Here is a 27,749-nt window from a genome sequence, read left to right as displayed (position 1 = left end):
TTTTTTTTTTTTTTTTTTTTTTTTTTAAGATTTTATTTATTCATTTGACAGAGATCACAAGTAGGCAGAGAGGCAGGCAGAGAGAGAGAGAGGAGGAAGCAGGCTCCCCGCGGAGCAGAGAACCCGATGCGGGACTCGATCCCAGGACCCTGAGATCATGACCTGAGCCGAAGGCAGCGGCTTAACCCACTGAGCCACCCAGGCGCCCTCTATGCACTTTCTAATCCCTGTTCTTTATACCACTTCTACCACTACTATGGCGCAAGACGTACTTAACCCTAAAAACTTTTCGTTATTTACTTGCAATTCAAATTTAACTGAGCATTGTATATTTTTATTTACTAACTCCGGCCCCAAATAATCTAATTCGAAGGAAGCAAAAATAGATGTTCAGACTGCAAATGCTTTGCTCTGGACCGGACTCTGGGATGGACTATTTATGCTGTCAGTGTAGGATATTAAGAATCTAGAGACAAATATAAATTTATTTGACCTGCATAGCACATTGTGTATTTAAATGGCTTTAAAAAAATCAGTTGAGCAAGGTCAAATCACAGAATATTCTGTGAGGTACAGATGAAGTCAGTAGTGGAAAAACAAAATGTTTCTGTAGTTTGACATTAGCTGACTCGTCTCCTAAAACTTTGATAATGATATCATTCCCCTAGGAAAGTCGAAGTGCTGAAATTCTTCACATATTTTGTAAATTTATGTGTTACCGAAAAACTGAAAGCTACCCAACATGAAAGATACCGTCAGGTTCCCTCCGAGCCTAGCAGAATACTACATCATGCATGACCTGTTTTTGAAATGGGATTTTGTGAAAAATAGCAAAACACCTTTTCTGGCTCCTTTTCTCTTCACTGCTCACACTTGACATATTCCTTAAGTGATCCCAGTAGCCCCCATCATGGCAATGAGATTCTGAAATCTGCATTCTTAGCAGGGGATTGTAGTGTCAGGCAATAGAATCAACTCTGGCTGAGGATATGAGAGTGGTCACCTATTTCCCAAAGAGTTCAGAGAGGCAGGCTAAGCTCAATGCCCATTTGCATTGTGAATGCCGTTCTAGAAGAAATCCCACTGCTGTTGCCATCTAACAACCATGCCACAGTTAGGCAACTGCCTCAGCTTGCACCAGTAACAGCTCGGGACTGGCCAAGATCTGCCGCCACTGCCAGTTAGAGCTGGATGCCGCCGCCGCCATACTTGCCAAAGATGTCTTCCCTCCACAACCACTTTCTCACGGTGCCTCCTTGCCATTTTGGGTGAGGGTCTCTGAGCCCCACCAGCAGGAAAGATGGGGAACTCGAATTCTGGCTTCTAGCATGGGGAAGCACAACTCATAATTTTGAAAACCTTCCAAATACACAGGAAGGGTGTCTGAAAGATACTGAGTAGCAACCAAGAGGAGGAGAAATGTTCTCTACTCTTGTAAGCAACAAACCACATTTTGCAAACACCCTGCTCAATGGAGCTGATGATTAAGACACAGGCTGTGTAGTCACGTGCTAGGGATTCAGTTCCAGGTTTTCCTCTTACTTACAGGAAGATTGAACAAGTTAGCCCTGCTGTGGGGCCATCTTCTCATCTGTAAAGTAGACACACTAATACCATTCATCTCACAGGCTGGTGGAAGGGACAAAATGAGGAAAGTGAGCATCCTTTCACTTGGCGGTGATGGAGTTTTCATCCCCACAGGACAGCTTCTCCTCCTCATTATGAATATTGTAAATATAGATCTCTTATCTCTTTCTTTTGAAGTCTTTTTAGTTAACCAATTTGAGGATTTAAGAAAAGATTCTAAATTTTTTATTTTTCTGTAGTGTTTTCTTATTCACCTAAAGATACTTTTCCTAGTGAAAAAGGGATGCCAACATTCCTTTTCTTAAACTTTTTTCCTCTTATCTGTCTGATTATATTGCAAAAAATTTAGAAATGCAGGAAAAGCAGAAAGATGGAGATAAAAAATATCTCAAAATTCAACTATCTAGAGATAGCCAGTATTCATGGCGTGACATATATTTGTCTGTGAGGAAATCTTTTGTATCAGCCTTGGGAATCACAGATTCATGGAGCTGGGAGCAACCATAATGACCAGGAACCAGGTGGTTTGAATTCCCCTCCATTCCCAATGGTGGCAGCAAGCCCTCAGGCCTTCTCTTCAGAACTACCTTCATCTGTGTTTTCTCCAGCCTCCCATTGGAGGGGAAAGGTCACGTGAAGCCTTTGCTGCCAGGCTGCAGGTTCTAATCATCAATTTTGTGTTGGGAGGCTTCAAATTTTATGTGGCAGCCTCATGTTCCTGAACAGGGGAGCAGAGAATTCTGGGAAATGTTATTTGTCTCAGCGGGAGCCTTTAAAAGAGTAAGAGGGTAAGAAAATTACTCTTTTATTGCGAGGTTTGCCAAATGATCTCTGAGAAGCTGTGATATCATTCACAGGCTGTGCCAAGCTGGATCGAAACTGCTCATCTTGGCAGACATCTCGAGTGAGCGTGTAATTCCTCGGGGTTGGTATGGGCCTTTATCAGAAATAGTTCCATAGGCAGTATTTACATAACTGTGGTGGAGGGTGAGAATAAACACAGCTGTGGCATTGCCCTAAATATTTCTATTCAGCGGAGAATTAAAAGAACTTTATCGCTGAACTACAGATAAATACAATTCATCAAGCAGTGGTCAGTTCAACTGGGGAACGTAAAAACCTGTCCTGCCGAAAATAGCTCCAATCAACTGTCCTAACTTTATTGCTCCTTGAGGTGCTCCCTCCCTCCTCTTTCCCGGCTCCAGAAATGTAGGACTCATCAGCTCGCAAGGAGGTTGTCTAGATTTTTTTTTCTTTTTTCTTTTTTTTTTTTTTTTAATGCCAAGAGGGAAGTAGAAGGCACCCTGATTTACTGAGCAGGGGTTACTATGTCCCTCATTTCAGGAGGGTTTCCTTTGTCTTTCTGGTTGTAGAATTGAATGTTGGTGGGGGTAAGAGTATTTTTTGGTGTTTTTTGTTTGTTTGTTTTTGTTTTTGTTTTTGTTTTTGCCAAGGAAAAAATTGTGTAACTCCCACATGGCATTGAAATGGAAGCATGATTGCCGTAGTCCTAAGTGATCTGCATCTTACGAGTTACTTTCAACACCTCCATATTTCACACATTAACGCAGTTTCCATTCAACTATGCGCAAAAAGATGGTTATACCGCGTATGAGTTTTCTAAGACCACCGTGACAAAGTGGGCACTGACCGGGAAGCTTAAAGCAACAGAAATGTACTCCCTCCCCGTTTTGGAGGCTGGATGTATGAAATCAAGGAGTTGGTGGGGCTGTTCCCTCCAGAAGCTTTGAGGGAGAAACCACCCCATGCCTCTGTCCTAGCTTCCGGTACTTGCCGATCTTTGGCAGTTGTTGACTGTGGACGTATCACTCCAGGCTCTATGGCCATCTTCACATTGCCTTTCTTCTCTGTGTCTCCATGTCTTTTCTGTCTCTTACAATGACAGGTTCTTGGATTTAGGACCCACTCTAATTCAGTGGGTAGCTGAGTGAGATAAGAATCTCCTCACCGTCCTTGCTTTAATTACTTTGCCAAGACTCTGTTTCCGAACCAGTCACATTCTGAGGTTCTGGGCAGTCATGAATTTGGAATGATGCTATGCATCCTGCTATATACATGGTGAGCTTCGTGGGGATAGGGACACCCAACACATGCTATAAACACCACAAGTTCTCTTGAAAACTCACGTGTAGACACAGCATATCTTTGTGTACATGTATTAAGAAATCACTGCATGTTTCCAGCTCCATTTTGTAACTCAAGAGATTTACTTGGATTTTGTTTCAATGTGCATGCCTTGTCTCTTTATTAATGGTGTAGCTAGGAAAGGACTAACTTGCTCATATGGGCCGACAGTTCAAAAGCATTGTCTTCACTAATATAGTGCCTTTTCCCAGCTACTGAGCCTACAGAAGAGTCTTAAAATGCCGAAAGCATACATGGCACCTGCTAATGTCAGGATTTACAAGTCGCAAAGCACTTTCACAATTATTATCTCATTTGATGCTCTAGTAACCCCGTGAAGGTTTTATTATTATCACTTCCGTTATTATCATCATTATCACTTCATCATCATTATCATCATCACCATCCCGCCCCTGTTGTCCAGGGGATAAAGAAACTCGAGCCTCATAGAAATTATGTGACCTATTTGTGGTCAGTGAGTCAGGACTCGTAGTTGTACTTGACAATCCAATTCAAATAGGTTTATGCAAAAAGGGGACCATAGGAGAAAAGTACAAGGATATGCTGTGTATCAGGTATGGCTGGATCCAGGTCTCTCAGCTTTGTTTTCCTTTGTGTTGGCTTCATTGTAGGCAGACCCTCTCCTTTTGATGGCAAGATGGCCTTCAGTAGATCCATGATTTTCTCTGACCCCACAGTAGATGTGATAAGGAAAAAAACATCTCCTTGGCAGTTACTCCTACAGAAATCCTGGGCCAGATCTCCACGAGGCAAATTAGATCACACCTACAACACTCAAACCATTGAGCCCCCAAACCACTGAGGCTGAGAATGGGGATAAAGCCTTTTGCCAGAAAGGGGAATGGAAACTGGGTAGACAGAATCACAGATGTGATTGTGTCACTCACAAGTGACAGAGCTTGGATTTGAGACAAGGTTGTTGGAACCTACAGCCCGGTCCTCCTGCTCTTCCTCCTCCTCCTCCTCCTCCTCCGCCATCCCAATACAGTGAATACACAATGGATACCTGGGACAAAATTCAGAAGACAGAATATGAGACAGCAAAGTCTCCTTTCTAATCTTGTCTTCTTTTCACCCAATTTCCCTCCTCGTCAAACCCTCCTGGATACATTTCCCAGCCTAGTGTCCACATTTACAAGCATTTATAAAAACCAGCTTGACATCAGTGATAGGACACTACTCTCACTGTTCTGTCCCGTGCTTTTTCTTTTTCTAAAAGATTTTATTTATTATTATTTTTTTTTAAGAGAGGTGGGCTGGAGGGAAGTGGGTAGAGAACATCTTAAGCAAACTCCGCACTCAACACACACTGCTCTTGATGGTGTGGAGCTCTTGAACTCACAATTCAGAGATCATGGCTTGAGCTAAAACCAAGAGTTGGTCTGCCTGTCTCACTGAGCCCCCCCCAGACACCCCTGCCCTGTGCTTTCTTTGCTTCCATTGTCTCATGCATTTGGGGTCCCCCGACTTTAATGACGTCAGCTCCCCAGCCACAGTAGCATTTCCACCCTAGGCCTTTTCTTATTTCCCTTTGTTTGCTCTCCGCACACCTCACCTCCTCTATTTCTACTTCATTTCTTCATCTCTATCTCCTTCCATACATTTACAGATGGATAAAGTACTTACTGGAGTTGAAATTGCTTTTGAAAAATGGGTTACGTGAAATATCTGAAAATGGTTCTTTTATATATGTTATCAGCAAAATATTTCCAGAAGGTAAAACAATTCCCCATCTCCTTTCACCCTCACCGTTGCCAGTTAGTTCAGCCATTGAGAAAACAAAGGGGCCTTGGCAGATTCTTGTAGCTCCAGTGTTGGCCCAGATTCCTATCAGCATCCTGAACGTGGGTCTCATGGGGCTCTTTTAGGTAGAACAGAGGTAAAGGGGATAACAGGGGATGGATTCTCAAGTTTACCCCAAATCATCCAAGCTCTTGCAGAAGACACTCATGCCTCTCCCCAAAGTTACCCTTCCTTTTCCATCCCAGGATGTTAGGAATAGTCCTTGTTTACTTTTTTGTTTTTCCTGCATCTGGATTTTCCTTCAAGTCCACACTGGACTTGGGGAAAGAGTTGAACCAAAGCCAATCGTGGAGGACTCTCCCTGCCATGGGGGGTGGGGGGGCTCTCCTTGTGTTGCACGCCTTTGGGAAGACTATCCATTGCAAACCAGAACCGATCAAGACCAGCTTGGCATTGTGACAGCTCGTGTACACGTTATCTCATTTGGTCGCTCCAAAAATCGTAAGAGGCAAGGTTACTGAGCCATTTTACAGATAAGGAAATTGAGGCTTCGGGAGGTTAGTGACTTGCGTGATGCCTCAGAAGCCAACAAACTTTAGAGCCAGCCTGACCCCAAACCCCACGTGCTTCACAGCTTCCATCTGGCACGTGCGCTTTAATTTGGAGAGAAAGTAGGCTGGTGAAGGAGGAAGGATGACATTGCCTGCTGGGAATGGAATTACGGACTTTCTTTCTCTAGCTCTTCATACTCTAAAACGTACACTGACTGACAGGATCACATTTTGGTAAAGGGAGCTTCAGTGACAAATTAGGCCAAAGTGTGTGTATTTGAGACCAGGTCATAAAAAGAAGAGCAACTCCTTCTTGCTTTCTGGGGGAAAGCAGCTACTATGCCATGAAGAAATTCAGTGACCTCTGGAAGAGCTCACATTGCGGGGAACTGAGGCCTTCCCACCAACAGCCAAATGAGTGCACCATCTAAGAAGTGGAGCCCCAAGTAAGCCTTCAGATGCCTGAAGCTGCAGCTGACACCCTGCCCGAAAACTCACAAGAGTCCTTGAACCAGAACCACCCAACTGAGCCACTCTCCAATTCACATGCCACAGAAACTGTGAAATAATAAATGTTTTGCAGCCATTGGCCACTAAATTCAGGGGGAGGCTGTTACTCAGCAGTGGATAGCTGATACATTGCCTGCCCAGAAGTCTTCTGGTAACAGTCAGCTATAGGCACAGCTTTATAGGGGACTTGAACTTGGGCTCAGAGAGGCCTGCCATGGTCCTTAATCAATATAATTTATGGAACATTTATTTTTTTTATTTTAAAGATTTTATTTATTTATTTGAGAGAGAGAGAGAAAGAACAAACAGAGGGTATGGGCAGAGGGAAAGGGAGAAGCAGACTCCCTGCTGAGCAGGGAGCCCCATGCAGAAGCTCAATCCCAGGGGCCTGAGATCATGACCTGAACCGAAAACAGACGCTTAATCAACTGAGCCACCCAGGCGCCCCTAATTTATGGAACACTTAAAGTGAATACCCAGGCCTCAACCTCTGGAAATTCCTACTCAGTAGATCTGGAATGGGGTCCAAAGCATCTGTGTTTAGTGATTCAAAACAAAAGCAAAAACCTATTCAGGGGTTTCTGAAGAACACTTTTGATTGAGAATGTCTGTCATCTTTTTTCATTTTCCTTTTTTAACTATAAAAAGCCACAGGTCGCTCTATTGTGTCCTCTGAGTTCTTTCTTTGGGGTTGCAAGACTGATTGGAGGAGCTCAGTGCACCTTTTGGCTACTGGGAACCCTGGCAACCAACCAAGCTCAGGGCTTCTTATGAACCCCTAGAGCAACCTCCCTCAAACTTGAGTTGCATCAAACTTACCTGGAGGGTGATTCCTGGGTCCCACTCCCAGAATTCCTAATTCTGTGGCTTCAGAGTTAGATCCGAGGATTTGCTTTTCTAGTTAAGTTCCCTAGTTGGTGCTGCTGCCGGTGGGCATCACTTTGAGAACCACCACTAAAAGCACAGGACCTGTTTGCCCCGGAAATAGTCCAAGATCCTCCCTGTATTTCAGGCAACAGCAGCCAGTGAAGACTAAAACAAACACATTTTGGCTGAGATAAAAGTAATCTCTGGTAATAGAAATCCGAATAGGGGCGATTTGGTTGGGGGTGGGGAGGTAATAACTGGAAAGGGGGGCATGAAGGGGACTTCTGGGACCCCGCGTGTCATGTCCCGTTCCTTGATCTGAGTGGCAGTTCCACAAATGTATTCCCTTTGCCAAAGTACATTTGTGCACTGCGATTTGTACACTTTTCTGTCTGCAGGTTATACTTGAAAAGTTTACTTAAAAATCAGTGATGATAAATGCTGTGAGGGCCTGGGAGAAACAGGTCTCTGTATCATTAGCCTGTACCTTTGTTTACAAGTCAGCTTTCCTCTGGGGACAGGCTGGCGACCCAACAAAGATGCTCTTTGTTTCCTTTCTTCCTGGCTGGAATATCATTTGTGTCTGTGTATGTGATATCTGGGGAGTGGCGGCTTCCCAAACCATCATTTGTTTAAAAACAAATCCGGATCTTCAAAAGAAAATAGCGTAAATGAAATAGTTGCAGGTTTTCAATTTCTAGAATAACGGATCATGTTAGAATAAATTGGAAAAAACACTGAGGGGCACCTGGCTGGTTCAGTCAGTGGAGTCCTGCAACTCTCAGTCTTGGAGGTTGTGGGTCTGAGCCCCATGTGGGGGTAGGGAGGACTTACAAATAAAATACTGGGGTGCCTGGGTCAGTGAGGTGTCCAACTCTTGATGTCAGCTCAAGTCTTGATCTCAGTGTCGTGAGTTCGAGCCCCACATTGGGCTCTATGCTGGCCAGGGTGCCTACTTGAAAAAAAAAAAAAGTAAAAAATCGTTAAAATAAGGAAAAAAGAGAAAAAGAAAAGCGCATGAATGCTTTTTGAGAACCCTGGTTGGTATTTGACTATGTAACTTTACTGAAGAGTGAGATCTGCAAGCAAGAATTACCTCTTGTTTCTTTGAAAAGTGCCCAAAAGGCACGAGATTTTTTTTCTTCTGAGGACAGATGTCACCTGAAGAAGTCCCGGTTTTATCTCACACACACACACACACACACACACACACACACAGCCAAAAACCTTTGGAGTCTTTGTGAGGAGCCTCGTTTTGCAAATTTTTGACCAAAAAAAGCACTAATTTTTGCTAAACTCCCCCAGAGACATTCTACTTTCTAAATCATTCCTTTTCTACAATTTTAGTTTGTGAGTAAAAAGGTTTACTTGCTCTAAAAGTTTGGTTTCGAATGTTAACGAGGCCAGGTTGCGTTGGGACTTCTGATTTTCAGGGGATCTGCAAATTGTTATTTTGAAACTCAGGACACTACTGAGCATGAGAATGAGACTTCAGACAGCTGTGGAAGAAAACGAGTGCCCCCCTATGGGATGTTGTCCCTTTTAAAGGAGAGACACTGTAATACAGTAGCTAAATTCCTGGGATTTGGAGCCTAACCAATCTAGATTTGAATCCTAACATCACTTTGTGGCCTTGGGTAACTTCTCTCTCCCTCCAAACTGTAGTTTTTTCCTTCTATTAAATTGGACTAATAATAATCAGTCCTAGAGAAATGAGGAGATCCATAAGTAAATAGTAAACATTCAACGCTTGGTAGCATAATAATTAAGGGACGAAGTAACAAATGGATCATTTTTCTTCAGTTTTGAATTTTCCCAATTCCTCTCTTTCTGGTGCAAACGTCAATGTAAAAATATTTACTTGGATGTATACATGAATGAATAAATGTGGGTTTTTTTCTCTCCCTGCAATACAAATGAGCTGTGTAAAAAGTACAGGCGTGAAGGACAGGTTAATGGTTGCTGGGGATTTGGGGGTGACAGTAGCGAGGCGAGCATTGTAACTATCAGGAGTGGCTGGAGGGAGGGTTTGTGGGATTGGAATAGTTGGGTGTTCCGAGTGTTGTGATTCACAGGAGACTAAGTGGCACAAAAACACCACACCTACGTTGTACCAATGTCAGTTTCCATATTGTATTCCATAACCTGAGGGAAAAACTGGGAGGAGGTTATAATGGATAGAGGGTTCCATTATACAGTCCATATATACTATTTTTGCAATATCTTGTTAATCTAGGAGTACTTAAAAAAAAATCTATCTAGAACTTCCTTTTACCACAATCACAGTATGCAAATCTCATTTATATCTCAGGTGGTCCCTGTGGACCTCCAGGGTAGGCTTGCTGTTTGACTTTGGCCTGCTTGCTTTCTTTCTTTCTTTCTTTCTTTCTAAAGATTTTCTTTATTTATTTGACAGAGAGAGAGATCACAAGTAGGCAGTGAGGCAGACAGAGAGAGAGAGAGAATGAAGCAGGCTCGCTGCTGAGCAGAGAGCCCGATGTGGGACTCGATCCCAGGACCCCGAGATCATGACCTGAGCCGGCTTAACCCACTGAGCCACCCAGGCACCCTCCTTCTTTCCTTTCTTCTTCTGCCTTAAAGAGAGCCCTTAGTGTACCTCTCTCCTCCACTATTACCCCTTCCTAGGCCGATTCATTTCTTCATTACACATGCCCAAGGATTAAATGGTAGGAAGTGTGCCACAGACAGGATTCCGAAGGAACGCAAAGTGTGGTCATCTTTGGTTCTTAAATATTGACAATTACCTCTGAACAGTAGGATGAAGCATGTGCTAGCTATTTCCAGTCGCCTTCTTGTGTTAGCAGCAAGCATGTAAGTATATTCTTAAAATCTTGAGGATTGAGAGGCAAAGCAAATTAGTATCAGCTCAAAGTTTGGAAGTCCTGAAATGATACTGTGGATAAGCCAGTCAGCTGAATAACAGGAAAACCAGACATCCTTAATTCAGGTGATCTGGGGGTTGAATAACTTTGTCCCCAGTATCTAGACCAATGCCTTAGCTCTCCGTGGATGTTTGTGGATAAACAAATAAGTGAAGGAATGAATGAATGAATGAGGGGAGCATTAAGATAAACCAGGCAAAGCTGGCAAAGTCCGAAAGCAAGAGCAGAGAATTTAATTCACCTTTGTGTCCCAGGACTTGGCAAAGCATGACCTACTAGGGAGCATTCTAACCCTTCTCTCTCTGTGTCTCTAGGCAGCTTGAAATCCACTCTCCAGATGCAAAGCACACGGTGATCCTAAGGAGCAAGGACTCCGCCACCGCCCAGGCCTGGTTCAGTGCCATCCATTCCAACGTTAGTGACCTGCTGACCCAAGTGATCGCGGAGGTCAGAGAGCAGCTGGGGAAAACGGGCATTGCTGGGAGCCGAGAGATCAGGCATCTGGGCTGGCTTGCAGATAAGGTAAGGAAAAGGCTCCCTCGGGAGTAGATATTCCCGCCCCCTTGCCCCTACCCCTGGGTACGCCCAGCACTTGTGGCAACCATGCTTTCAGTTGCCTTGTTCCATAGGCTGGATCTCTCATTTTTTTTTTTTTTTAAATTTCTGTTTTTATTTTTATTTATTTTTTTTATTTCCAGCATAACAGTATTCATTATTTTTGCACCACACCCCGTGCTCCATGCAATCCGTGCCCTCTATAATACCCACCACCTGGTACCCCAACCTCCCACCCCCCGTCCCTTCAAAACCCTCAGATTGTTTTTCAGAGTCCATAGTCTCTCATGGTTCACCTCTCCTTCCAATTTCCCCCAACTCCCTTCTCCACTCTAAGTCCCCATGTCCTCCATGCTATTTGTTATGCTCCACAAATAAGTGAAACCATATAATTGACTCTTTCTGCTTGACTTATTTCACTCAGCATAATCTCTTCCAGTCCCATCCATGTTGCTACAAAAGTTGGGTATTCATCCTTTCTGATGGAGGCATAATACTCTATCCCCTGATATGAGGAAGTGGTGATGCAACATGGGGGCTTAAGTGGGTAGGAGAAGAATAAATGAAACAAGATGGGATTGGGAGGGAGACAAACCATAAGTGACTTTGGATCTCTCATTTGCGCACTGTTTGGACTTTCTGTCCAGCTCCAGCAGGCTTGTGTCGTACATGGCGGTGGGTGGGGCGCTGTGTCCTAATCAGCTTTGATTCCCCCACTGTAGAGTTCAGTATGTTGCAGATTTCAGGTGTTAGCAGATTGGTGAATGGGTGAGTGATGAGGGAGTAGACGCGTAGCTTGACTGTCACACACGTGAAGGTGAGGGAAAATAACTCAAACGTGCAATGGACCGTTTGCCTTGTGAGGTGAAGAAGTGGAAAGCTTGCTTAAAAAGGGGGTTCCTGTGAGTTTTCATGAACCTGCTTATTAATAATGTAGATATGTGAGGGCGCCTGGGTGGCTCAGTGGGTTAAAGCCTCTGCCTTCGGCTCAGGTCATGATCTCAGGGTCCTGGGATCGAGTCCCGCATCGGGCTCTCTGCTCAGCGGGGAGCCTGCTTCCCCCTCTCTGTCTCTGCCTGCCTCTCTGCCAACTTGTGATCTCTGTCTGTCATATAAATAAATAAAATCTTTTAAAAAAATAATGTAGATACGTTCATTTAAAGTAATAGCAATAATAACAAAGAGCCTTAGCAACTACCAGGTGTGGACTCTTTTGATATGTTATCTTATATTTTATCTGTATTCTAAAGCCAGCAGGCCCTGAAGGTCGTCATTTGTGAGCTCCTGTTTTGTGCAGGGCCAGGTACTAGGCAGGAGTAAAGTATTTAAGGATGAATGAAGATTTAATCTTTGTTCTCAGGGAGGACAGCGACTGTGGAAAAGGACCTGGGGACATGTTAACACTGTCCCTCTGATTTCTTTTCCCAAGCTACATGATACCTTAAAGACAGTAAAACTCACTTTGCAGCCGTCTGCTGGGCGTTAACCCTTCTCTTCATGTCAAAGCATTCAGCCTTTGCCATTATCTATACCTGACTGCTGTCCCTTGAACTTGACCTGGAGTGCTCAGGAACACTGGGCTTTTGGACCAGTCTGACCTCCCAGTGACTCACATTGTAATAGGCAGTAAATGGGAATGATGATTGTCGCAATAAACAGCTTTCCTGCGGGGGAACCATGTCATCTGAGAAGGCCCAGTCAAACAGCACTTGAAAATAATACTTGAACACCATTGTTCTTTGTTTGTACCAGTTCATGCCTGGGTCTCAGCCACAAAGTTCAACACAGAGTGGGTTGTTTGATTTGGTGTTGTCCCATCTCAAACAGAGTTCAAAGGATGAAAGGAACAGTGCAGGTGGTGGTAGCACTGAAAGTGTAATAAACAACCCAGGTAGCCTCTCATGACCTGTGTGCTGGGGTTCTCGATGAAAACAGTACAGCAGTTGGGGATGGCATCATTTTTTAAGTCAACAGTCTCCAACACTCTCTGCTTTTTACTTCCTCCAAATATGTGGGGGGGGTCTTTCCATTCAAAATGACAGAAAGCTCAACTCAGCTTGAGCAAAAAAGGGATGTATCACTTTTGAGAACACATAGAGAACAGTACCCAAGGATCAGCTTCAGGCATGGTGGGATCCAGTGATCCAAATAATGTTATTAGGCCTGCTTCTCCATCTTTTTGCACCCTGCCCACTTCATTGGTGTACATGTAGGCAAGCCCTCATCCTTGGCCCGACAGTTCCAGGCCTATGTTTTCCATTACGGCTACTTGTCTACCCGAATAAAAGCCTCTTTGCCCTCATGGTTCCAACAGAAGTCCTGAGATTAAGCCTAATGGAACTGACTTAGATCAGATGTTCACCCTGGGTTGTGCTGAGATCAGTCTCATCCAAACCTTGTGCCCTGAGAAATGAGGAGAGGTGGTTCTCTAATGGAAAGTTTGGCTGTTGTACAAGGAACAGACTGAATGGATTCTGGGGAAGCCAAAGCAACACAGACATTATCTGCTAGAGGAGGAGAAAAGGATTGGGATGAAAAGATGTCCTCGACTGCTTAGGGGCCTGAGTAGATGGGCAGATGTTCTGGAGATCTCAGGGTCCTGGCAGGAAGTGGATGGCAAACTCAAAAGTGATTGGAATGGATTTAATGAAGGGATAACTTGTAAACTGTGGCCAAGGTAAGGAAAACCAGGAAGAGATGGAGAAGCACTCCAGCTCTAACAACAGCAAGAGGCCACAGCCACCCCTTAATCTGAAATGGCAAGAAAAGGAGCAGTTACCTGAAACTAGCTAGACTTGTAGCTATAGAAAAGGGCCACCACTGAGAACTATGGTCTTTGGGAGGAAGTATAACCCCTGTGACCCCGCCCACTGATCTCCTGCTGATGTCTCCCATTGGCTGAGGCTGCCCACAGGCCAGAGGCAAGGGAGCCCCTCTGATGCATCTGGATAAGCTGTCTCCAAAGGCATAAGCAGGGGGAAAATGGGTAGAGACTAGACCTGGGGGGGCAAAGGGTGCTGTCGAGCCCACACATCTCTCTACTTCAAAGAGACTGAGATGCTCTCAACTCCTGGAGGTTCTTTTTTTTTTTTTTTTTTTTCCTTTTTTCCCTCCATCTCTTTTAACACAAACTTCATTACTATTTGTGTAGCTGGAAAATAAAATTGTGTCATTAATAATGTTGAAATTTTCCCCAAAGTTTCCATTTTCTCGCTTATAAGTTGTCTGCTTATACCATATTATCAGTAGAGTCATTATTAGGCATTCCCATGGAGCAGGAATAAAGGCTCATAAAAACTCTTTCTGGTTTTAGAATAGTATTGTTCTTCCAATTTCAGGTAATCATTACAGATGTTTCTTCAAATTGTATTATGTGTTGTATTCCTAAGAGCGGTAATGACTTACCATGGACAATTACCAGAAGCAAGAATGTCTTTTATTGCCTTCAGCTTCAGAACTTCTGAAAAGATTACCACAGATCAAGTCCTAGGGAAAAAATCCAAGCTGGAATTTTTTTTGATTAAATATTTAATACTGAATCCTAGTGTGGAGGCATACAAATGGTTTTCAGCAAAATGTTACAACGAAAGGCAAATCCTTAATACTGTGGCCTTCTTATGTTATCACAAATATCAGAGAATTTGCTTGGTATTTGTAAAGCTATAAAGTGTGATCCTATATATATTCAGCTGTAATTTACCTTAAATTGATGTCCTTTGTCTTTTCTTATGCTGTTAATCTTTGATTTTTGTGATTAATAGCAGCAGCTCTGGGCCATGATTTATACATATTAAATTTAATTTCAGATTTTTAGAACTGGCATTTACATGAGCTAAAACAATACGAAACAACAACAACAACTTCCCTTTTAAAATCCTGTCTGTGGGGCACCTGGGTGGCTCAGATGGTTAAGCATCTGCCTTTGGCTCAGGTCATGATCTCAGGGTCCTGGGATTGAGCTCCACATTGGGGTTCCAGGCCAACAGGGAGTGTGTTTCTCCTTACCCCTCTGCCTCTCCCCCTGTTTGTGTGCTCTGTCTCTGTCTCTCTCTCTCTCTTGAATGAATGAATAAATAAAATCTTAAAAATAAATAAATAAGATCCTGCCTATGCCAATCCTAAAATTTCCTCTATAGTACACAGAAGGAAAACTTTGTATTAATGTTATTCTTTCCTCTGAGATGGTCTGAGGACTGGAAGAATGGCTCCCACAAAATGGCTAGTCCTTGAGGCAATGGAGAGAGTTCAGTGGTCTCCAAGAGAGGAGAATGAACATGGAAAAAAGTAGATTAATATAGCTTGTAGTGAAGGCATGCTAGAGATTGATCTTAAGGCAGGTGAAGGTTCATCAGACACATGTGATACCTTGGGTGGCATCCAATTATGGAAGACTTTAAAAGCTGGATAGATGATTTGAATTTGATTTGGTGGACAAGAGGGGAACCTTCATCTACAGTATCAGAGAGAAGGGACTCAGAGGTAATTGCTAGGGACTGAACATTCCTGTCCTCCCCAAATCCATATATTGAAGCAGTCATCCTCAATGTGATGGTATTTGAAGGTCAGACCTTTGAGAGGTCTTGAGGCTTGGATGAGGTCATGAGTGTAGAGTCCCCACGAAGGGACTGGTGCCTTTCTTGGGGATGAAGAGAGCAGACCACTCTCTCTCCACCATGTGGGATAGAGCAAGATGGTAGCCTTCCAAAGGCCAGGGAGAGGACCCTCACCAGCACCCTGTTCTTACACTTTCCGCCTCCAGAACTATGAGAAACAAGTGCTTGTTGTTTGAGTCACCCAGTCTGTGGTAGTCTGTGATAGCAGCCTGAACTGCGACAGTGACCTGAACTGACCTCTTCTTTGTACAGATGAGAAATCTGGGACCCAGAGAATGTAAAGTGTTTGATCTGAAGTCACACTCTAAATCAAGATACAGGAATAATTAAAGAGTGGAAAATGTGATGATATCATTATTTCTCTAATTTTTAAAAGAATCCACTGCAGCTTATCCATTGCAGTTGATTTTAGTCTTTCCTTGAACTCTCGTAGCCATTCTCTAGACTTCCTACAGTGTCAAGGTCAGCACTGGGCCAACTGCCCTTGGGCTGGGGCCATTTTTTTTTTTCTTTCTCCTTCACTTCCTGGCCTTCTGAACTGTGACAGTAACAGTCCAGGCCCTGTGCTGCTTTCCCTGTGTGCACACTCAGCTGTAGATGGGTCAAGTGTACCAGTGTGGTTGCTCCCTTGTTTTTCTTGGTCTTAAACCTCTTACCTCCTTCCAAGCCCTATATCCAAAGGGCCTATCTATACCCAAAGGGCCTATCAATGCTGATCTCTACCTGGAATTGTAAAATATTATATGCCCCAAACACAGTCTTTCAGTCATTGTTCTTTCATGTTTTTGCAGTCATTATTACTCAGGTGTTTCAATGGTCCAGTTTCAAACAAGAGAGAAAGAAGCTAGGCTCTGATTCTTGCTACTTAGATAAACGCTAACCAACAGGGACATGGCAGAATTGTTGGATTTTCTTTTCTGCTCAGTTCATCAGGTGTTGCCTTTGCTTTACTTTGTTTTCTTAGTTTGCAAACTATTTCTTATCGGATTAAAAACACAGACACAGCACAGGGAAACAACAACAAAAAATCCAGTTGGGAGCTCTGAGATGCAAATTCAGTTCTCAGCTTTCCTCATTTCCACTTCAGATTTTTAAAAATGGGAACATTTATATAGCTGTGCCTCCCCAGGGTGTTATTGGAGGAAGGGAAGTTGGTAATTAGTATTTATTGTGTGCCTAGTCTGTCGCAGGCGATGTGTTTAAATAATTCCTATCCTATGAGGCTAGCCTGCAGGAGTAAATTCACTCCTCCAGCAAGTGGCAGGGACAATGTGAACCCTTCTTTCCACTCCTCAAGTCCAGAATTTTCCACTAAGCTGAGCTCCTACAGGGACCCAGAGAACATGTGTCCGTCTACATGAAACCACCGGAATCCAAAGTTAGAGCATTATCACATACCAAAAGCATTGTTTCCTCATAAAGAGACATATCAAAAGAACTCAAATATTTTATGTGTGTTTATGAAAATAAAGGGGGTCTTCATCCATTCAGGCTGCTGAAACAGAGTACGGTAGATCGGGTAGCTTATACACAGAAGTTTGTTTCCCGCAGTTCCAGAGTCTGGGAGTCTGGGAGTCTGGGATCAGGACACCCACAGAACTGAATACTGGTAGAGCCCTCTTTCTGATTTATAGACAGCCCTCTCACTGTTGCCTCACTGGGCAGAGAGAAAGGAATGGTAGCTCTCTTCTTCTTTAAAGGACGCTAATCCTATCATGGATTCCACCCTTCTAATCACCTCCCTTGAAGGCCCCACTGCAAATACCATCACGTTAGGGCTTCAACCTGTGAATGTGGAAGGGAAGCTTTTCAGTCCATAGCAGGGGACATGCTCCAATGAGCACAGTGCAACCCTTACTAAAATCTTTTTTTGCTCCTATCCACTTTCATCCTAATCTTGAACTACTTTCATTCCTTTCACGATCCTAAAAAAGGAAATCCAAGAGAAAGAGATCATTCTCTGTTCTTCCTGTCACACCTAGCCGGCAGGTCTCCGTCTTTATTGTCCACACCGTGGTCCTCTGCCTTTCTCCACTTTCTTCCTGTTTTGTGCTATAGAAGTCCAATGAACAGGACCGACAAAGACTGAAACGGTCTTTGTTAGGACAGGTTAGGGGAAGACTAAAACACACACACACACACACACACACACACACACATACACACACAGAGTTGGCCTTGCTTTGAGTGTTTCCAATATCTATGAATTCAGTTATGTTCCAATTTCAGTATATGTGCTGCTGAAGCAGGCACTGTGAATTTGGTTATCATGATTCAAATCAATGCCCACAGTCTCTCAACAACACAGTTCATATTTCAGTTACTATGGTCTAATAACTGCGAGTAATTTTATAAAGTACAGACCTTGCTGCCAGCTCCTCATTCAGAAAATCATTACGTGAACAGCCAATGTGTGTTGCCTGGTGACCAATCCCGTGATTCTCTCGCAGTCGGTCAGTGACCGGTCACCACATGTGTGTTCATTCACACAGACTGCAAAGCAGGTCTTGGTGTTTCCTCCTTGTTTCCTGGTGATAAATCTATGACGTTTGCTAAGCATGGATAATAGAAAGGGGGAGCTGTCCAAAAAAGATGAAAGTACGGTCAAGTAGAAAGTATCATTGTGGAAGTGAGCTTCTGATCAAACGGGAATAGAATTATGGAAGAACTGGTTGACCCTGGGAGTTTGGGGGCCAGTGCTGTTCCAGAGAATCTTGCTTTGCGTGCAGAAGGCAGTGAAGAAAGGATGAAGATGCCCCAGAAGAAGTGAGAAGCTTCCCAGTGTGGGAGCGCTCCGAGACATTTCGCCTCGCTGAAAGTAGAAAGGATAAAATGTTGCCGGCTGATCCAGACTTAGAAAGGAGTAGGATGGCTTGTCAAGGCCTGGAAAAGACGCTCACTGAGAACCTCACTTACGTGATGAGGAGAAGGCAACAAGCACTGTTCACACTGCTCTCAAGTTTTCGACAAAGGAATAAAATACATGATGAATTCTCAATCTTCCTTATGTCTTAAGGGATAGGTTACTAAGTAAATAGGTTTGACTACTTTTTCCATTTCCCTGTATATCTACAGTTGACAGAAAGACCATTTTTAACGTTTCAATAAAAAATTTTAAGTGTCCAGAGAACAATACTAATTTTTCCACGTGATGGAGAGCACTCGGTGTGGTTTCAGCTCGCACAGTCATTTTTACCGGCCAGCACTGCTGTGCCAAGGCAGAACTGTCTCTCTCTCTCTCTCCACCTATCCATCTGGCCCTATACCTGTTCATCCCTCCGTGTCATCCTCCGTCTCTCTCTCATCCCTCTCTCCATCCATCCGGCTCTCTGTCTGTCCCTATCCATCCGCCTCTATCTACCCGTCTCCCATCTGTCAACATATGTTCCCTATAGCTCACATCATTCCCTAGACCGTCATTAATTTTCAGCTCCAACAATAACAATTTATTCATCCACCCAAATGCCACGTGAATATCACCAGTTTCATCCTGTGGCTGCACGGCCCAGCTCCCTTAGAGGAATCTCAAATGCAAATGTGCAATAGCCTTGGTCAGAGTGAAACAGGCTGCCGGTAATCAAGATCTTGACAGTGTAATTAAGGGAACGATATTTCTGGAGCCTCTAAATATATCAGCTTCACCATCTGCCTAAAAATCACCTACGTAGGAATTTCCCACCACTTCCCAGAGTGAAAATAGTCTCTGACCTGAGGGAACTCCCATCAGATAAGTAGAAATAGAACTATGGTCCAGGCTACCCCTGATTTGCCTCATCCCTAAATCAAGTCTGTTTGTTATGCTAGGAAACAGACTGTTAATGCAATTAAGTGCTAATGGGCCTGTTGTGCTGCTTTTAAAAGGCAAGTCATCCAGTTCCGGAGTGATTCACCTCTGAGATGGATCAAGACTGGGGAAAACCGGCAACAGCCTGGTTATCTTCCTGTTGGTCTTCAAAGCCACCGCACACATGTGAATGCAGATTGCGCCCATCTGCCATTCTCTGAGAAATGGGGGCTCTAAAATGGGGGTGGCTAGGTGGGCGGAGAGGCAGCTCTAATGGAAAGATGGAAATATGCCCACTTTGCTGCGTGACTTCACAGCACAATTTGGTAATGGGAGGCCTTGTGGGGCTGATTCCCACCAATTCATATGAGCCCTTCTTGATCTCTGGGGAGACATGTGTAGACCTCAAGATGGAAAGCTCTGTGCCTGGCTGTATGGCCAGCACACTCTGCTCAACTCTATCTTATTGGTCATCACCGATCACCGTGCCTTTATGAAATAGATCTCTTCCAGAAAACCTTCCTCTCTTCAGTAAAGAAAAAAAGATTTTCCTATTGATTTCCATTACTTGATTATTCTGATCACCTTCTATTCACCCCCTTGGTGAGGGAGAGAGCCTCACCTTGAACAGCAGGAGATGGCAGATCCCATGACCGCAAACACTGGACAGAGGAGCCTGGCGGCAGCTCATTACTGACATTTACTGAGAGCCTGGGGACAATGCTGCAAGCCTCGCAGGACCCCGTAGGGTTACTAGGGGGCAGGGGAAACAGCAGGGATTGTGAGACAGGCTTTGTAGTAACTAGAGGGCGAGATGGTCTCTGGATCCAATGGGAGTATGGAGTTGGCTTGTTTGAATCATTTTGCGGGCTGTCAGAGAAGTAAAACCCATTAGGGTTAGGACTAGGGTGAGTGCAGGGAATGGAGGTTGGGAGGCATATCCAATGAGAGCAGGAGCCCTGGGAGGCTCCAAGAGATCAAGACAGCACGTACGGCATGTTCAGTGTCTTAGGATTCTTTAGAAGCCAAGTTGGAGATGGAGATTCTAGAGGAGGGACTTACAGAGAGGGCACTCAGGAGAAATCTGTAAGGCAATGGTTAAATCGAGAGAGGTTGAGGAGGAAGCTAAGAAAATGTGCTATCAGCTAGAGTCTAGTGTCATCCCAGTCCCACAGGGGGCTCTGGAACAGGATGGGCAGCCCAGACTACCCACCCCCACCTTACACAGAAGAGTTGGGATTTTATGTCCCCATATGAGTCAGCCACTGGCTGTAGGCTACTTTGCAGGTAAAGAGAGGCCACTCCTGTGGGCCAGGGGCAGGTCTCGAGAGGAAGAGAAGGCTTCTACTGTGGGCAGTCATTATTCACATACCATGAAGTCTGAGGGCTCTAACCTAGAGAAGGGAATTTTGGCAGAGGACCAAGGGGTACCTGCTATAATCCCTGGTGTGTTCACGCAGGGAAAAAACATTCCAGCCCACATACATAAGATCTTCAGGGGGCAAAGAGATACTGATAGCCAGTTCTGGGACACGCAGAGGGCTCTGGCCACCACCTAGAAGTTTCCTTTTCTTTACAACTATAGTCAAATCCTAGTACCTCACCCTGGCATTTACTCATGACTTTATCCCCCACACCCTGGAAGAATTACTTTCTAATGCTTTGAAATTCCCAGTGTCATTTTCAGAGTCCCTCCACAGCCTTACTTTTTTGGCGTGGGCTTTTTATTAGTTCTGATAGGACTAGGTTGCAATATTACAAATGCAATGCAAATAACCACGTTTCATTTTTCAGCCTGAAACTCTTTCAAGTTGGTATTTTCAGGTTTTGTAAGCTGAATCAGAGTGATTAACTTTGAAGTCCTTTATTGATTTTAGGTAGAATTAGGAACAGGCATGCAGATGTATCTAGAGTTGTAGAATCCGATTTAAGAACACCCATATTATCATAGGGCCTGAGACAAAATGAAAATGAGGGTCTTTACGGAGCTTCAGAGGGCAAGAGAGATTCTCAGAATTACTCTTACCCATTGCCCTTTCATAAGGATTCAGGGAGAGACCCTAAACTACTTCTTGATCTGTCTTGGTCATGCAAGTACAATCTGGCAGAGAGAAGAGGCAATTTCTTATTGAGGCTTGTTGCTCCAGAGCCTAGACAGTGTCTGTAGCGTCAGATGCGTGACGTGAGTCAGTGGACTAGTGGCAGTAGCCAGAAACGTATTCTCCGTTGCCAGCAGACCCTGCAATAGAGTCCTCTGAGAAAAAATACAGTCTCACTTTGCCTGTTCAACACGGCTTTGTTGGCAGAGGAGAGGAGCAACCCCAGGCACCTGACCCTCATTTCTGTGTTTTAAAAAATCATCTTTCCACATGAGGATTCTTGGACCATAAACTCGGTATGACTTAGGGCTACCTTTATTTGAAAATGTCAAGCTTCTCAATTTTGAGTGAGATGCAGGACTGATGAGTGGTGGTCTTTGAGTGCCTTTAATGTTTTATGAATTTATCATCCTTCCTAATGAGAGCACTAGATTTAAAATCAGAAAAGGGGGAGCCTGGGTGGCTCCGTCATTCAGTGTCTGCCTTCGGCTCAGGTCGTGATCCCCGGGGTCCTGGGATCAAACCCTGCATCAGGCTTCCTGCTCAGTGGGGAGTCTGTTTCTGCCTCTCCCACTTGCCCTGCTTGTGTTCTGTCTCTCTATCAAATAGAAAAATAAAATATTTTTAAAAAATAAAAATAAAAACGGAAAGGAGGTCTCTGAACTCAGGCGGCTCTGGGCTCTCTTGCCCCCAGTAAGTAGCACAATTCAGGTACATGATTTACTTATTCCATGGGTTCTAAGAATCAGAACTTTAGAGCTATAGGAGGGACAGAAAAAAAAAAACAAAAAAACAGAATATGAATTGGCAGTGTCATGTCACTTGACCGTAATCATGTAGCTAGTTTACTCGAAATGTGAGACTAAAATTCGTGTATCTCCGACTCTTAGCCCAGCGCGTGATTGGCTCCACCCAGGACACCCCACCATCCACGTGAATTGTCCTAAGATCGGTTCAGAATTATGCAAATATAAAATCCTTTGATTGCTGTTTTGCCTTTGGGGATCGAGGGGGCCTGCTGGTCTGGAACTTTGGTGAGATGAGAGGTCGGGATAGAGATTGGGAGTACCTTCTAGAGTAGAAGATCAAAGGGTTGAAGAGATCTCTGGGAAAATAGAGAAGGAAAGAGTAAAACGTTGGGGAGTACCAGGAAGAGGAGATAGGGGAGTGTAGGTTTCTGGTCATGATGGCCCCTGGGCCAAGGCCTCTCTCTCCCTAATTAGTATGGACACCTTCCTCTTGTCCTGAAAGACTTCTAGAGTAGCACCAGCAATGCCTCTTACTGCACTTGTCTACGAGACTTTGTTTGGGCTTAGGAAACATGTCTGTGTAGCTCATCTACCTCTCCAGTCTCCCTCTCCTACCCCCAGCCTCCCCACTCGTCACTTCTTCTTTGCTCCACGTACAGAGGGACTAAGTCTTGTGGGAAGCCTACCCTGGTTTCCTCTCAGATGCAGCATCCCTAGACTCTCATTTCCCTGGTTAGCCATCTACTTTAGGGCTGCTTTCTGCTCCTTAGAAGTAATGGGTTTGAAAGGGAGAAATGCAAATGAACCCGATCTTTATCAGAGGCAATGGGGAAAAAAATGTGTCAGGGGACTCTGTCCGTGAAGACGGAGCATGAAGCCCTGTCTGTGTTTCACAAAAACTTCAGATGAACATTCTGTTTTGTGCACGCAGATCTCCCAACACAGACACACAGCACAAAGACAGCCCGAAGTCAGTAGTGTCAGCGCTCAGAACACATAAAGTGTCCTTGGTGTGTGTGTGTGTGTGTGTGTGTGTGTGTGTGTGTGTGTGTGTCTGTGTGTGTGTGTCTGTGTGTGTGTGTGTGTGTGTGTGAGCACAGTGGGCACTGTAATTGTCTCTGGCTTAGCTGTTGAATTCAGGAACCAAGCATTTTGGCTAAGGTGAATTTAGGGCCTTGAAATGAGGTTGGAGTCAAATGAATCAAGTAAGAACTGACTGAGTGAATGTGTAGGAGGGGTTGTGATGAAGCAGGATCTCGAAGAGGAGCGCAGGGCTTTGGACCGGGACCTACCTGCATTTTAATCCCTGCTTTGTTACTTACTGGTTGAATGACTTCAGACAAGTTTTGTTTGTTTTGTTTTTTTAAGTCTCTGATCCTTTGTGTCTATAAAAAAGACATTAATACTGGGGCACCTGGGTGGCTCAGTGGGTTAAGCTGCTGCCTTCCGCTCAGGTCACGATCCCAGTGTCCTGGGATCGAGCCCCGCATTGGGCTCTCTGCTCTGTGGGGAGCCTGCTTCCTCCTCTCTCTCTGCCTGCCTCTGCCTACCTGTGATCTCTGTCTGTCAAATGAATAAATAAGATCTTTTTAAAAAAAAAAAAAAAGACACTAATACTTACCTCAAAAGAGAATTTATAGGGTTTAAATGAAATATTTTATGTCGCTGTCTGGTACAGGGCCTGACACACAGCAGGCTGTAGATCGAAAGCAGTCTAAGAAAGCAGTCTACGAAGGCCGACCCGCGTATTTTACTGGAAAGGTAGCTCTCTTTCCAAAGCAGCTGTTTTGAAATGGGATGTCTATAGAGGCTTTTAGAAATCCCCAAATCTGTGAATGCTAATAAAATATATGTATATATATTTTCTTTTATTAAATGTGGTAAAAAGGATTTGCTCTGGTTCTTTCACAAAGTACTGACTTCACGGTGAACTCAGAACTACCAAATCAGTGTTCTAGTGTTTCGTTTGTCTTTAACTTCTGTTTTCTGGCAGGAAACCATCACTTTCATAATCAGTACTATCATTTGCCTTTTTAGGCTGTTTTCCAAAAAGAACAGAGTAGAGTGTACACCCATGGTGTGTATGCATTTTTTTGTGTGTGTGAGGTTTCTGTTTTGTTTTGTTTTTTTAAGCTTTTATTTATTTGGGGCACCTGGGTGGCTCAGTGGGTTAAAGCCTCTGCCTTCAGCTCAGGTCATGATCCCAGGGTCCTGGGATGGAGCCCCGCATTGGGCTCTCTGCTCAGTGGGGAGCCTGCTTCCTCCTCTCTCTCTGCCTGCCTCTCTGTCTACTTGTGAGCTCTGTCAAATAAATAAATAAAATTTTTAAATTTTTTTTTTAAAAAGATTTTATTTATTTATTTGAGAGAGAGTCAGTGAGAGAGAACATGAGAGGAGAGAAGGTCAGAGGGAGAAGTAGACTCTCTGTGGACTGGGAGCCTGATGCGGGACTCGATCCCAGGATTTGGGGATCATGACCTGAGCAGAAGGCACTTGCTTCACCAACTGAGCTACCCAGGCACCCAGTGTGTGTGTGTGTGTGTCTTTAATGACGCCACGTATGAAGAGAACAGCAGAGCCAGATAGACAGGTCTGTGGTGGGAAGTCAGCCTGCACCTTTAGAACTGGTCCCTAGCAAAATTACAAATGCCTGCAAGCCAGCGGCATTTGGGGTCACGCACGGTAACAACTGTATTAAATCCGTGAAGGCCAAAGATCTGCTGTCTGTGGTGGACTGAAACCTGAATAAAAATATATACCCAACATTAATGCTGCCAAAATTAAGAAAGGAGAAAGAACAGTATAAATTGTGTTTTCTAGGAGAAGCTTCGTGGCAAAAACCAGACTTGAGTTGGTCCTCAAAAAGTGAAAAGATTTGTACTTAGCCTACTTTTTAATTTCACAGAGAAAGTCCGTAAATAAAGGAGCTTATTACATGATGCCTGGGAAAGAGGTCATAAGTCATAAGTACAATTGATTGATTGTGAATCTGTCTCAATTTCCCTGTAAACACAATATGAAATTCATATATATGTGTAATTTTAACTAAGACCCTATTTATTAAGCTTATAGAAGTAATTCCATATTTAACCAACTATAAATTATAAAAACACCTTTCTAAAGTTTATATAAACTCAATTAAATAAAGCAATAAATAATAAGTATTATAAAGTTTAAATAACTAAACGTGTAAAAATGAATTTCAAGCAAAAGCATACAAAAAGGTATTCATAATCCTTGTTTTTTCTTTTCCCTAGAAGAGATCAGAAGTTGAACAAGTATTTGTTCAAAGTTTAGGTTCTAATACATAAAGTTGTATTTTGTTGTTTTCTCCATTTTATATTTAAGCTTTCTTTTTTTTTTTTTTGAGAGAGAGAGAGAGTGCGTGTGGTGAGGGGGTGGGGAAAGGGCAGAGGGAGAGGGAGAGAATCTTAAGCAGACTCTGCGCCCAGCTCAGAGACTGACGTGGGGCTCCATCTGCCAACCCTGAGATCACAACCTGAGCTAAAATCAAGAGTCAGACGCTTAACCGACTGAGCCACCCAGATGCCCCTGTATTTAAACTTTCTTGGTAGCAAAAGAGAGCCTTAAAAATAATTGCTAGTTATTCAGGTTTCTAAAAACCTCACCCTGTACCCTTATATTATTTTGAGAAAGCAGACCTTAGAATTATAGAAGCCCAACTTTTTATTTTTTTTAAAGGTTTTACTTACTTGAGAGAGGGTGTACAAGCGGAGGGGGGGTGGGGTTGGAGGAGGGTGTAGGAGCAGAGGGAGAAGGAGAAGCAGACTCTCCGCTGAGCAAGGAGCCAGACTCAGGGCTGGATCCTAGGACCCTGGGATCAGGACCAGAGCCAAAAGCGGACGTTTAACTGACCAGGCTACCCAGGTGCCCCTAGAAGCCATCTTCTCCTGGAATTTGGTTTTCCACTCCTCTGCCATATTGTTTTCCCTCCATTTTAAGCTTAACAGCTTTAGCTGGAATAACTGAATTGAAAGATAATTTTGTCTAAAATCCAGTAGCTCCAAGTCCAGAGTAGAACTGTGTAAATACAGATTTTACATCATCTTTTAGAGGTTGAACATCTTTTTTGATTATAAATAGTTTAGTGATTGTTAAAATCAAATGCATGATTCATTATTTGCTCGTTCATTCGATAAACATTGTTTTCGTACCTGTAATTCATTCATTTAGTAAATAACTGTGGAGCACACACAATATGCGAGCAGGTTCAAGTTGTGGGAATAGAACAGAGAACAAGTGGGCCAAGTTCTCACTGCACTGGAGCGTGCATTTCGGCAGACGAGATAGAGGACACACGAAAAACAATCCAGATACAAGTGCTAGGAGGGGAATGAGGAATGTGAAGTTAAGGGACTAGGTGAGTTATTCTAGATAACTGTTTATAAAGGGCAAGATACCAAGATGTTCTCTGACTCACAGACAAATGAGAACAATAGATGTGGAAACTAAGAATTTTAAATATACCTGCTCTAAATTTCTGTGTTGTAATGGTGCCTAGGAGCCTAAGAACGGTATTAAGTGGAATCTTAACGATGGGGAAAAGAAAGACTTTCTTGGTAGCAGGAATTGCGTGTGCAAAAGGCGCATAATGCATGGCCTCATTTCAGAATGGCCATTAATCTTGGGTGGCTGGAACGCGGAATATATATATTCAGGTGATGCTACCTTTCTTAGCAACACCCTTAGGCAGTTGTACCTTCACTCCCATGCTGCTGTATTACATTTTTAGAATTCTTCTTTGGAATTGCCTTCCAAGACCATTTCTTAGTAATGTAAGAAAATCTACTGTACGGTCACGTGGGCATCCCTCCTGGTCTGAACGTGTTCTGTTTTTCACTTTCACCCTGCTTGGCTCAGCTCAGCACCCTCCATTCCTGTAGACAGTGGTTCCCGCCTCTCAGACCCAGGTGCCTGAAGGTGAGTCTTGCCAAGAGCCTTGGAATATAGTTGGGCAATGGTGTGGTGCCAACTGAGGCCGACCACGAGGGACACCACACCCAAAATGCGTGATGAAACCGAATGGCATAAATTCTTTTTTTTTTTTTTTTAAGATTTTATTTATTTATTTGACAGACAGAGATCACAAGTAGGCAGAGAGGCAGGCAGAGAGAGAGAGGAGGAAGCAGGCTCCCCGCTGAGCAGAGAGCCTGATGCGGGATTCAATCCCAGGACCCTGAGATCATGACCTGGCCGAAGGCAGAGGCTCAACCCACTGAGCCACCCAGGTGCCCCCGAATGGCATAAATTTTTAAGGAAAATAATTCAACAACATTTGCGAGTGCCTACCACTGGGCCGGGTGCTCTGTTCTGCTTCGCTCCTAATTCTGGTGAGCTTTACTTACTAATTCCATCTTCACCCCATAACACAAATCTGCAAGCTCATGACTCTCCTTCTTTTAAAAAGTTAGAGAGCTGTAGCATATTGCTTTTTATGAGATACAGCCTAGGGCCTCGTGTATTGGTCCCAAATCCATTTAGAAGTGAGCACTTCAGTGTCTCTCCCACACCAGTGTTCTTCCTTGGTAACTCAGAGCTGCAGAAGTTATAATAAACAGTTGTGTTGATCTGTTTGGGCTGCTCTCTATAATAAAATACCAT

The 27,749-nt window shown here is 43.8% G+C and overlaps 1 protein-coding gene across 1 annotated transcript in view; it reads left to right on the top strand.

Annotated features, from left to right (window-relative positions):
• Positions 1–27,749, top strand: part of SNTB1 (syntrophin beta 1) — a 230,981-nt gene that overhangs the window by 130,666 nt on the left and 72,566 nt on the right. Inside the window, exon 3 of the mRNA XM_032316662.1 lies at positions 10,642–10,849. Within this exon, the coding sequence (XP_032172553.1) occupies positions 10,642–10,849 (208 nt within the window). The remainder of the gene's footprint in view (positions 1–10,641; positions 10,850–27,749) is intronic.

Source organism: Mustela erminea, chromosome 16 (assembly GCF_009829155.1).
Source record: "Mustela erminea isolate mMusErm1 chromosome 16, mMusErm1.Pri, whole genome shotgun sequence".
Classification (NCBI taxonomy): Eukaryota; Metazoa; Chordata; class Mammalia; order Carnivora; family Mustelidae; genus Mustela; species Mustela erminea.
This window is presented reverse-complemented; position numbering and strand designations above follow the sequence as displayed.